Genomic DNA, 13,488 nt, shown 5'->3' with positions numbered 1-13,488 from the left:
TCACTGTCATTATATCTACCCCTGAAGCACCCTCAGTACGCTCACTGTCATTAATCTAGCCCTAAGCCTACCCTAGCACCTACGCTCACTGTCATTATATCTACCCCTGAAGCACCCTCAGTACGCTCCTGTCATTATATATCTCACTGTCATTATATCTACCCCTGAAGCACCCTCAGTACGCTCACTGTCATTATATCTACCCCTGAAGCACCCTCAGTACGCTCACTGTCATTATATCTACCCCTGAAGCACCCTCAGTACGCTCACTGTCATTATATCTACCCCTGAAGCACCCTCAGTACGCTCACTGTCATTATATCTACCCCTGAAGCACCCTCAGTACGCTCACTGTCATTATATCTACCCCTGAAGCACCCTCAGTACGCTCACTGTCATTATATCTACCCCTGAAGCACCCTCAGTACGCTCACTGTCATTATATCTACCCCTGAAGCACCCTCAGTACGCTCACTGTCATTATATCTACCCCTGAAGCACCCTCAGTACGCTCACTGTCATTATATCTACCCCTGAAGCACCCTCAGTACGCTCACTGTCATTATATCTACCCCTGAAGCACCCTCAGTACCCTCACTGTCATTATATCTACCCCTGAAGCACCCTCAGTACCTCACTGTCATTATATCTACCCCTGAAGCACCCTCAGTACCCTCACTGTCATTATATCTACCCTGAAGCACCCTCAGTACCTCACTGTCATTATATCTACCCCTGAAGCACCCTCAGTACGCTCACTGTCATTATATCTACCCCTGAAGCACCCTCAGTACGCTCACTGTCATTATATCTTACCCCTGAAGCACCCTCAGTACGCTCACTGTCATTATATCTACCCCTGAAGCACCCTCAGTACGCTCACTGTCATTATATCTACCCCTGAAGCACCCTCAGTACGCTCACTGTCATTATATCTACCCCTGAAGCACCCTCAGTACGCTCACTGTCATTATATCTACCCCTGAAGCACCCTCAGTACGCTCACTGTCATTATATCTACCCCTGAAGCACCCTCAGTACGCTCACTGTCATTATATCTACCCCTGAAGCACCCTCAGTACGCTCACTGTCTTTATATCTACCCCTGAAGCACCCTCAGTACGCTCACTGTCATTATATCTACCCCTGAAGCACCCTCAGTACCTCACTGTCATTATATCTACCCCTGAAGCACCCTCAGTACGCTCACTGTCATTATATCTACCCCTGAAGCACCCTCAGTACAGTACGCTCACTGTCATTATAACTACCCCTGAAGCACCCTCAGTACGCTCACTGTCATTATATCTACCCCTGAAGCACCCTCAGTACCCTCACTGTCATTATATCTACCCCTGAAGCACCCTCAGTACCCTCACTGTCATTATATCTACCCCTGAAGCACCCTCAGTACCCTCACTGTCATTATATCTACCCCTGAAGCACCCTCAGTACCTCACTTCATTATATCTACCCCTGAAGCACCCTCAGTACCCTCACTGTCATTATATCTACCCCTGAAGCAACCTCAGTACGCTCACTGTCATTATATCTACCCCTGAAGCACCCTCAGTACGCTCACTGTCAATTATATCTATCCCTAAAACACCCTCAGTACGCTCACTGCCATTATATCTACCCCTGAAGCACCCTCAGTACCCTCACTGTCATTATATCTACCCCTGAAGCACCCTCAGTACGCTCACTGTCATTATATCTACCCCTGAAGCACCCTCAGTACGCTCACTGTCATTATATCTACCCCTGAAGCACCCTCAGTACGCTCACTGTCATTATATCTACCCCTGAAGCACCCTCAGTACGCTCACTGTCATTATATCTACATCTGAAGCACCCTCAGTACGCTCACTGTCATTATATCTACCTCTGAAGCACCCTCAGTACGCTCACTGTCATTATATCTACCCCTGAAGCATCGAGAATGAGTTTACTAGTAATGAACTTGATTTGTTTTAGGTACTTGTAGGCGAGATTGGGGTTTGGGCTTTCACGGATGAACGACAAAAACCTATCTGGTTATCTTGTAATGGAATGAAGGTGCCACAAGTAGTCCGGAGACTTATTAGATTTATAGGTAAGATATAAGTAATAGACGAAAAATGAAAATTCACATGTTCATCCCTAAAATTCCATATTGGACTGGTCAACTTTTTGATTTAGAAGAGTCTAAGTGTGTCCTCAGGGGTAAATGAGTTACATGACTATGATGAACTTTTAGATATGCTCAATTTAGTATTTTTCTACATCTTTACAATGTCATGAGTTTTTATTTTTTTTAATGTATAATTCACCGATCGCCACGCGGTATGTACCCTCGTAGGACAAAATACAATAGCCACATGCTGTATGATAGACAGCTGGCAATCCGTCAATTCATATAAAGTCATAAGTTTACATTTTATATATTTTAATGTTATTCTCTAGAAAGCCAAAAAATGGCATTTTGTTGTAACGTATAAAATGTCACACGCTGGTGTTGTGTCTAGACCTTGATAGCTAGGTTTGAAAATCATCCAACGGAAATATTCCACCCCTCCAACTCCCGAAAAAAGAAATAAAAACTTTATTGTATGCTGATGGAAAATATTGGTAGGTTTGATCGCACACTTGATCTTAGTGTCCTGTCGGTGAAACTAGAGGTGACAATAGTATTAATCTTGTGTGTCTGTATGTCTGATTGCTGTTTTTTATGAAAACTTTCATGCCATATTACCACAGCTTGAAATTGAGTTTGAGTTCAAAGTTCAAGTACAAAGGTCACTGTTACTAACAATAAATTGTTTTGCACATTTTGGTTTCCAGATGGTAACTTCAGAAGCAAATAATAGATTTTGTTTATCGTCATACATTTTGGTTCTATGAGGTAACACACATAGGGATTGATTTTGGGTCAAAGGTCAACTACATAGTTCACTGTTACTAAAATAGATTTTGTTTGGCAAATGTTTGGTTTCCAGACAATACGTTAAGAAGGAATTTATTGATCCAGTTGATAGTTTGTCACGACTGGCCGTGGACATGTATCACTTATGAATACTCTCAAAATGCGTGATTTTGAAAAGCTAATTCATAACGCATGCAATTAATTGTTCTTGTTTCCCCATCTTTAACTGGTTCAATTACCTCTTCAAAACGTATGTGGCTTCCCTTTGAAAGAAGACAACAGCTAATCAAAGTTTAATCCTTTCAGTAAAGTTTTCTTGAGAACAAAAATTCGTTGTTATTGTATCCGAAATAATTTTAATTCATACTGTTGTTGGCTTTTTAGGTCACCTGAGACGTAGTTGTATGTGGCCTTACGTCATATTCTAACCGCCTTTTGTCCGTCGTCGTGTGTATGGATCCTACTTACTAAAACTGTGCCTCTTTAACTCAAAAAGCTGGTAGAAACAACTCATCTTCATGAATCGTCGCATCTTCAGGCCCTTTACAGAAGTTATGTTGTCATGGTCCTAAATCTCACATTTTTCCATTGCGAGTGGTCAAGTTTACTGTAGTTTGTGTTGGGATAACATAGTTTTAGTATTATGTGTTCCTTTTACAATGGGAAGAAGTCAAAAAGGATTAGAACTTTTAGCATGAGCTAATATTTAACATTATAGTTATATTGACTTTGACTAAACTCTAGGGGTAAGAGCGGCGGGACCAAATAGGATTAAAAAGGCTAAAATTCCAAACTTTTTCCTAATCTCACAAATGAATCACACACATTCCATTCCATTCTTGGAATTGATTTAGGGTCAAAAGTCAGCTACAAAGTTCACTGTTACTAAAATAGTTTTTGTTTGGCAAATGTTTGGTTTCCAGACAATTCATTAAGAAGGAACTGATTAATCCATTTGATAGTTTGTCACGACTGGCCGTGGACATGTATCACCTATGAATACTATCAGAATGCGTGTTTTTTGAAAGCTAATTCATAACGCATGCAATTAATTGTTCTTGTTTCCCCGTCTATTACTGGTTCAATTACCTCTTCAAAACGTATGTGGCTTTCCTTTGAAACAAGACAACAGCTAATCAAAGTTTAATTCTTTCAGTAACGTTTTCTTGAGAACGAAATTCGCTGTTATCGTATCCGAAATAATTTTAATTCATACTGTTGTTGGCTTTTTTAGGTCACCCGAGAACAAGCAATCTTCATAAAATCTTCAGGCCCTTTACAGAAATCATGTTGTCATGTTCCTAAATCTCACATTTTTCCTTTTGGAGTGGTCAAGTTTTTTGAAGTTTGCGTTGGAAATAACATAGTTTTAGCATTATTTGTTCCTTTTACAATGGGAAGAAGCCAAAAAGGATTAGAACTCTAAGTACAAGCTAACATTTTAACATTATAGTTATATTGACTTTGATTAAACTCTAGGTGTTAGAGCCATGGGATCAAATAGGATCAAAACGGCCAAAATTCCAAACCTTTCTCCTAAGCTCACAGATGAATCACATACATTTCATATTGAAAGAACATATAAATTAGCTACTTTTTATAAAAAAAATCCATTTTTTCTTATTATTTTACCAAATTGCTCACATTAGTCCTCACGGGTATCAAATTAGCTGGTGGGTGCATGTGGCAAAAATTAAAGTGGTAGCATATCTTCCTGACATTCTGCATCAGAACATAGATTGGTGACTGTTCAGGCCCATGTTATTCTGTCTCTACGCTGTATCGCTACTCTGCGCTGTCTTTCCATTAACACCACAATGTGTCGTCACCTATCCGGCAGCTTCTTTTCGTCAATGAATCGACCTTTAGAAGTAAAAATATTTTGCGACCCTTGATAGCTTTAAGGGCCTAAGTGATAATAAATTAAAGATCGGATGCATTTCATGTTAGTGATAGAAAGTTGCAGGTATTGATTAGAATAATTATATTGTGACATTCACAGACGATTCGGATTTTAATACAATTATCAAAAACAAGCTTTACTTTGTGATTATTACAAAATCTTATGGTATATGCGCATTTACAAAATATAATCTGAACAAATACTGTATTCACAATAGGCGTTATAGCCCACCAATTCAGCCAACCATCTCACGCTCTGTATAACGACAACTCGCTTATTCAAATCACTTTCCTCTGGAGTCTAAAATGGCTAATTTCAACACAATTTGTATATAAAGTCTTAACGTTTAATCGCACCATTTTGCTCGGTTTTCTAATGACAAATTTCAGCACAATACTTTTTGTATTTATTTACACTCGATGAAATAGAAGCCAAATTTTTCAATTATCCTAAAAACTTATACGTCGTACGTCGGCGTTGTAGCACCTTTAAAGCTTAGTTTTTAAAAACCACTAATTTTCCTCTTTTTGAACATTCTTGAGGTTTTTTGTGTTGTGTATTTTTAAATAACAAGTATTCAATCTTTTCAGGGGTATTTATATTCGGGGCTTTCACAGTGATGGTGTTCGCTGATGTCAGCAAGTTGTTGACTGGAAGACTCCGGCCGGTATTCCTGGAAATATGTCGGGTCAATCAGACGCTTTGTGATGCCCAGGGAGGCCAGGGTAGTGATGAGCTTTGTGGGGAGAAAGATGAAATGAAGCTCCGATACGCCAGGTAAAGCAGACTAAAATAACACCGATGTGTTTGAAGGTGATGCATAGTGGTTTTATTCAAGAGCAATTAAATTTCGCTATATTTGCGCTCAAGGTAATTTCTGCAAACTTCAATAACCGCGAATAAAAATAGAGGGAATGAAAGATCAAATAATCTGTATAACTTGTTATTGTTAGACATCCACAAATGCGCGAATATTTCTTCTCGTGAATAAGTATCATAGACGACACCGCGAAATTTTCTCTCACCAATATTACATTACACAACTATACACTACAAACTCTTTAGAAACAGGTAACCAGGTGAGTACAGAAACCTGAACAATGGGCAAAAATGTCTACGAATCGATTTCGATTTTATTGCAGTATTAAATATCTTCTCTGTAACATTATTATTGACTCTATAGAAATATTCAAAGACCCCTCATTTCAATTTACTCTGTTTCACGGGGACTTAGCATGTTACCTTGCTACATATGTCAAGGTCATTTCTTTGATAAGTGACAGAGTGCATGTTTTGGTCACAAAAGTGTTGGCATAAGCAATATTTTTCAGAATAATCGAAATGTAACTAAAGACAAACACTACTCTTTAGTTGATAAGCAAAAGTCTTGTACGCTATTGACGTCTTTTCCAAATTATTCACTGCAAAGGATACTTCATAGCATTATCATTGGCTAAGAAAAAGCAGAAAATATCTCCTCTAACAAAATGAATCGATGTAGGATTATGCATTAACTTGTCATTATGAACATCGACTGGTAACTCCTGTCCCCACTTTAGTATTCGATCTTTTACACTTCTTGTCCACGAACTAGATCAAACAAAGAAATAGATGCACTTCCATTCTATGAGTGTCATTATATTTCTAAGAGATTTTGTTTCTATTTATTTTTATTTTTATTTTTGATTAATTACACACTGTAAAATAGCTTCATATCATTATCAAAATAAAAAAAAATTAAAAAAAAAATCAACAACAAAAAACTGAAAACAAAAAAGGACACAATGCTGAGTACTTCTTGTTTTTTTTCTTGTGCAAATTGGTACAAAACCCGCAATATCTACAGGTCATAGCAGGTTTATAATATACAGATTAAATGTAAAATGACACTAGCATTTTGGTGTTGACAAGAAAGCTGTAAAACTTAATCCAAGATACTCTCATGATTTTTTCCCCACAGAACATCATTTCCGTCTATGTATTCTGCTTTGTCTGCGTATTCGGCGATATTCCTCACGGTAAGTTTATGACCAGGATTAACACTATCAACCTACAATATGCAGACAAATTGACTGCAAACGTACAAATGATAGTAGTGATATAATTTCAGAGCTTTCCGCGCATGCATTATTGCGCTTACAATTCTCTCATTGTAATTATATATATTGTGTACATGGATCAATCACTTAGCTAAATTGTGTGTTTTTGTCTTAAAATGTGATTGAACCAAAATAATTGCGTTTAGAGTAGTTAATTTCAAAATATTTTTTCATTATATATATTATTGAAGCTAAGTCTATAAAGTCTTCTAACTAAGATGTATCCAGAAACCATTACTTGACAATTTGATTTAAAAAAAAAACAACCCCAAAAACCGATCTTTTCAAAAAAGATTTTTTTCTTTCTTTCTTGAAACTATTTCACTCTTTTTCTCTTTAACATGGCTTAGGAGACTTCTGGTATTGTTCCTCTCGTAGGAAAGCTCCACTTTTCGATCCTCATCTCCTAATTGTTCTCGTCCGTTTTTAAGACGACAGGACACCTTGACAGACTAGAGACATACCTTTAATTATCATTGCTAATCGTTCTAGGCTACTACGGTGTAAAAGTTAATTAAGCAGAGCAAGCATATTGATTTCTGTTGCTATGATACAGCTAGGGCATTGTCACATCCATAAGCTTTATGACGATACCTATGGCACGTGAGCGACCTTTTATCTTTTGTTTGTTTTCGTCTTTGAACATCAATGGAAACCAAGACAAGTAATGCCATTTTGCGTCTACTTGGTGCCTCATTGAAGTACATAGACCGATTAAAACAAGCGGCAAAGACGTAACGTCATTTGTTATTTATTAAAACATGCTCTTGTTTTGCTTGGAAGAGCCGCAACCAATTCACTCCAGAACTTTAAGATGCGTACGTAAGTACTTAAATGGCAAACCAGTCAGTCTTAACAACCCATTTCTGGTGTGTATGACGCCATTTCTGGTGTGTATGACGCCATTTCTGGTGTGTATGACGCCATTTCTGGTGTGTATGACGCTGTTGTGGTATTTTGAAGGTTTTGTTAACACATATACCAGATATTGATTTTCCTAAAAAGAGATACCGATCAAGCTTAAAGTACTCGGACTAATTAACAGATGTTGTGGAAACAACAATTTTCTTTACTGAATATCAAATATCTAATTTCATAAAATGCAAAAGAAAAAAAAAAGAACTGAACTGAAAAAGCACTGTTATAGTGAATACATAATTACTGTAGATAATTTTTGTAAACCATTATAGCTTATAAGATTTCAGGACTTTCTAAGGTTTGATGAATAAGGAAAATCAAAAATATGTAATAAATGGTTAGTGACTGGCAAATGCTCAGGTGGATATCAAACTTGAAACTCAAAAGTTGAAAGTTAGAAGTCAAGAGTCAGATACTTTTAAGCTGATAATGCGAAAGGAAATGATAATTGTTGACGATATATTTTTTTAATCTAAATGACATATTTTTGACTTGCATTGCCAGATTTAACTTATCCATCATGGACCAAGAAAACTATTGAAATAACTAAGAAAGTAATTTTAAAAGTCTTGGTTCATGTTATCTATCCCTTTTTTCATCTGTGCGACTCTCCGCCTGCCCATCTAAACCAATATGTTTTATGATATCGCTATTTTTTAGAAAGATGTTTTTCACAAAATGTAGGTGTTTGGTTCCCTGTGGTGTTTGAATTCCATTTGTACCGACTTAAATTTGTTGAAGGGCGGGAATCGGGATCCCACAAAGAAATCTTCTTTCAATAACACATGTCTTTGTCCTGTTGGTAGATTTACCTACATGGTGCGATGCGGACTCGTTCTGTACGAATCATCAGACCGTTCCTGTCCTTGGCCTTCGTCATGCTCGCCTTTCTATGCGGCCTGATGGAGTACGGCCTAAATGTATGCCATTGGGAGGACGTATTGGCTGGTCTGGCTTTGGGCGTGGCTGTCGCCGTCTACTTTGTAAATATGATCACTATCTTCAATAACATTACTATGTGAACCAAATTATTCTAACTTGGGATTACATTTTACACATTTCGGGAGCGATTTCTCGGAAAAAAGTCGACCCGGAAGAGTTTAAACCCCTTAGACAGTAAATTATGCAATTCTAAAATCGCCATTAATATAAGTTGGATTAAAGAATATATGTATATACTAAAATATTTCTTATTAACAATTTTCTATGTTGTGGTGCATCATGTCATTTCGCTACCCATTTTGATGTTCTAATGACTTATGAATGAAAGCTTTGAAATATTTTGTACGTAGATGAATGTAAGCTTAGAAATATTTTGTTCGTAGATTCGTGCTGAAAAAGAGTAAAAGTCGAATTCGAACTTCTTAAAAAAAAGTTTCTAATTATACGGTATCTGTAAGACTGGTTACTATAAAATCAAATATCCTTCAAATTATGACGTTGATCACATTGACATTACTTTTGTTGAATACTCTCGACTGTATGGCCTAAAATACATTCTAAACCAATATCACTTTTGTCAATTCGTTTTTATTTAATGTAAGCTTCTCCATTTGGTCGATGTTTCAGGGTTCCGCTATCTTACACAACTTCCGGGAACACGTTCCTGAAAAGATAGTCCTTTCCCTTCTACATCGCTTCCTACTGGATAACCAGATTTTAGAAGAATTACTGAAGGAGGTAGGCACAATCTGTAGATTCAAATAGAAACGAAATCTTTTGTTGAAAAATGTTATTAATACGGAATTAATTTTGCACACGACAGAACTACAGTAGATATTTAAAACGTTTAAGATTATTTTCTAAAGAAAATTTTTATCATGTAAACTAAACGTAGGTCGTGATAAGTGATATTTACGTAAATGTCAAGAGCGCAGACAATCGAGACTGATGGGCCAATGGTTGATCAGATTCCTTGTCTCTGAGGACCAATTCGTCCGATCCTGAATTATATCAAATGTAATTTTCTATCAGCCAATCAAGCACTGCTGTTGTCGGAAGTTGTGTTGGCTTGTTAATGAGAAGTGAGATGTAAATAATAATTGGATTGATTCGGTGATACCTGAGATACAGAGCTAGACTTGTCTGTCTTTATTGTCGGCTTATCCTTATATTATAGTATAGATATTATAGCTTGTGTAAAAGGCTGGATACCGTTCAGCAGGTTATTTTCGAAAGGCATCGTTGTAGATACGTCAAATATTGAGATATTTATGGAAAAGAGTATATCATCCATGTAATAAAATCGCGAAATTAAAAAATAATAATAATATATTTTTAAACAAAATCGGGAATATTTTGACCCCCTCCCCCAATCATACAAAAATGATATGTTGAACTCGTTCCTGTAGCCATATAATGTTACGATATCATAGGTATAAGATATATAAAAATTGAATACTTTTATCTTATTGATATAGAGGCATGTGCTTTGTTAGTACAATTGATGTTGATGATCATAGTTTAATATTAACTTTATGTGTCAATGCACGTTAGCAAACTGCCACCATATCTATTAGAATAACCGTTCTTAATTACGTAAACATGCACTAGTAAACTTTTGTTTTATGTTTAAACATTTTTGTATATTTATGTGCTCTAATTCCTCCGTGCAAGGTCATTCAAATAAAGCTTGTAAATTGTTGTGCAATCGTCTGCTAATACATTTAGTGTAAGTCTTGAACACAAGTAATATCAAAAGCAAAATACATAAACACAAGTTTTGTTTTCCATGTAAAACCTTATATTGATAATATTAAATCAATAGGTTAGTGTTTGAAAATATTACCCATGTGGCATAAAGGTGCAGCATTCAATTGCATAGAACAATGCTATAGATTTCGATGTGCCATCGATTTTTTTAATACTACGGGCAAATTGTTCGCTCGGCTTACATATGATCAGAGCTGATAACGAATGCGTAATAATAACAATTAAAAAGGTTGACATTTTCATATCAAATACCTTTTTATTTCTAAAGCATGACGTCATTTTCTGCTAAAACATCCGGATCTTTATACACTATACGTTCTATGCAAACCATTTTCTCCTAAAAGAATTCAAAAGCAATCATGCGTACGAAAAAGTACGGGTGTGCCAAAGCATACAATCATATTAGATGTTATTCATATTTTTCAGAGTGGGCAACTTAAGCTTCCCAAAAACAAAGACTTATACATTCCAAGAGCACACATGAGGCGGACGTCCGGTCTGGAAGATGATGACACGAAACAAAGAGCCCGGATGTATGACCACTTTCAACGTGATTTATCGACAACGGTAGATCATTTCCGCGAGAGGAGAAATTCCCAAATGGATCCTACTACGCAGTTGTGACGTCATTCCTGGAGGCTGATTAAATATTGATAGCAATAACTATTTAATATCAAAGTGATATACAAACAGTGTCAGCGTATATTACTAGGTTTGATATAACGGGTATAGCTAGAACATTGACTTATCATAGTGGGATGACCTGGTACATGTTCTCGGCGACACATAGTATCGCTCTTGTATCGGATAGGATATTATTTCTTTTAATCTAGAAATTTTCCATATTAGCATTATGTACTGTCTCCATTTACTTACATCTATATATATTACTTAAATGTTTTATTTGTTCTTATCTTATATTACCATTTATTTTCCATACAGTGAATATGTTATATATACCGTAAGGAATACGCTTGGTGATAAAATGGGCCTGAAATAAAAAGAAAATGCACATTAGCAAAATACTTCTGGTCCTAATGATTGGCAAAACATAACACCTAAACAGAGATTGTTGCTTCATGTTCACGTAATTCCTCTGTTCTTTGATCAACAATGCTTAAAAATAGAAATACAAGTATACCCATATTCTCAATCAGATACGTTAGGGTATTATCTGTCTTAACACAGATTACTTTATCATTAAGATGGATGACTGATTTATTTTTAAGTCACATATTTCCTTCTGCTGTATCTGATGCTGACGTAAACAGACTGACTAACCTACAATGTACTTCCTAGTCGAGATATTGTTTGAGAGACGAAAATGCAATATTGTTGACATCTATGCACTTAAACATGTTGTTTACTAAACGTTCCAGGATAAAAAAGTATTCCTGGCCAGTGTCTTAAAATATAAACTGTATTTTTGGCCTTTGACGGAAAGACAAAGGTGACATTTCACTATCTACAACATCGCTTATATTTTATGACACTAGTAATATATTGATACAAAAGGGACGGTAATGTCTTGAATTTCATGTTGTCAAATGTCAATAACTGGCTTTTAACACCCATTGTATGCGACATGTAGAGGCTAAGATATAATTAATCCTTTACATACATTCTGTGATTAAAACTCAACTAGACGAAACATTGCCTTTATATTGTATTACATCGTGATGTCGGACTCAATACTGTTTAACCTACCTACACTGACCGTTCCTAACCCATTCATTGTCGGCTGATGACGCATCAAGTCAACCACAATGGTATTAAATAACTAAAATCAATAATCCTGGTGAAATCAAAACATAATTTCAGAATAAGAGACGAAATTCGAAAAAAACCCATTATTGTTTTGTTATTTCGAAATACCTGGTTTTTGAGCATTTTATTCATTGCTTTACTATGAAGATATTATGCTTTGGTCTTGTGTTGTAAATGCATCCTAATTTTACTACTAGCTATACTACCATGTGTGTATTTTACATTTAAATTGAATGAGCGAAGACATTTGCAATGTCTCTGTGTGTACCGTACAGGCATAGTATGCTACTTTTGATAGTTCATCATCTAAATCAGCCATATTTCTTCATCAATTTGTAAACGTTTTGATTTAAGGTATATTTCATGCTAATATTAATGTAAAGATATGTCACTTAAACATATGATATTTGAACATTGTAAAAATTTGATATTTGAACATTGACATGTAACTTAATGATTAAGATGTCGGCCTATAAGAGAGCCGAAATCTAGGGATCATATATTCTTGGTTTTGAATAAAGCGCATTTAATTACTGCCATGTTCAGTGACTTCAGGTTTTGTCGGATTCCGAATGGTATCATGTGACTGACGTCGACACGACCTGCACACGGTGAGTCAGGTAACTAGCGTAAGCGTACATGTGTTTTTTACGTTTTCTTTATGGCTAATATGACCAAATCGTGCTGATATATGTCCACAGAATGAGTGTTTGAAACATACAATTCACACATTGCCGTAATTTACTGTGTGTATCAAATAGTGTGTTGTGCTAGCATTATTTTCTTTGTAGATTCAGTCTGCTGAGGTCGACCACATGTTTTGTTTATGAAAATTTTTTGACATTTTCTCTTTGTTTCACAACTCTCATATTACTTCGAGATTGTCGCGACGATATTCGGAAGAGTTCGGAATGATTCGGCATCTTTCGAGCCTATTTTTCACGTGTACACGTTGGATTTTTTTTACGTTTATTATAAAAACTACTGCAACTTTATAAAAAGTGGTAAAATTAGAAAGTTTAAAACTTAGACCGACGGAGAAAAATATGTATAACACTTAAACAGTTTTCACTATGACAAAAAGAGCGAAAATTATAGACCATGGAACTTTAACATAGTATTGCCTTAAAACATTTAGGAATTGGCGAAAGATGGGCTATGTAACTGCGTTAACCGTTAAGCTA

The 13,488-nt window shown here is 36.1% G+C and overlaps 1 protein-coding gene across 1 annotated transcript in view; it reads left to right on the top strand.

Annotated features, from left to right (window-relative positions):
* LOC138326336 (phospholipid phosphatase-related protein type 5-like) overlaps positions 1-13,162 on the top strand; it is a 37,874-nt gene extending 24,712 nt beyond the window's left edge. The window contains exons 4-9 of the mRNA XM_069272456.1: positions 1,978-2,095; positions 5,399-5,585; positions 6,769-6,826; positions 8,632-8,808; positions 9,395-9,505; positions 10,964-13,162. Of these exons, the coding sequence (XP_069128557.1) occupies positions 1,978-2,095; positions 5,399-5,585; positions 6,769-6,826; positions 8,632-8,808; positions 9,395-9,505; positions 10,964-11,161 (849 nt within the window). The 3' untranslated portion in view covers positions 11,162-13,162. The remainder of the gene's footprint in view (positions 1-1,977; positions 2,096-5,398; positions 5,586-6,768; positions 6,827-8,631; positions 8,809-9,394; positions 9,506-10,963) is intronic.
* The last annotated feature ends 326 nt before the right edge of the window (positions 13,163-13,488 follow it).

The sequence above is a fragment of the Argopecten irradians genome, chromosome 6, assembly GCF_041381155.1.
Source record: "Argopecten irradians isolate NY chromosome 6, Ai_NY, whole genome shotgun sequence".
Classification (NCBI taxonomy): domain Eukaryota; kingdom Metazoa; phylum Mollusca; class Bivalvia; order Pectinida; family Pectinidae; genus Argopecten; species Argopecten irradians.
The sequence above is the reverse complement of the archived record's forward strand: the minus strand, read 5'-3'. Positions and strand labels throughout refer to the sequence as shown.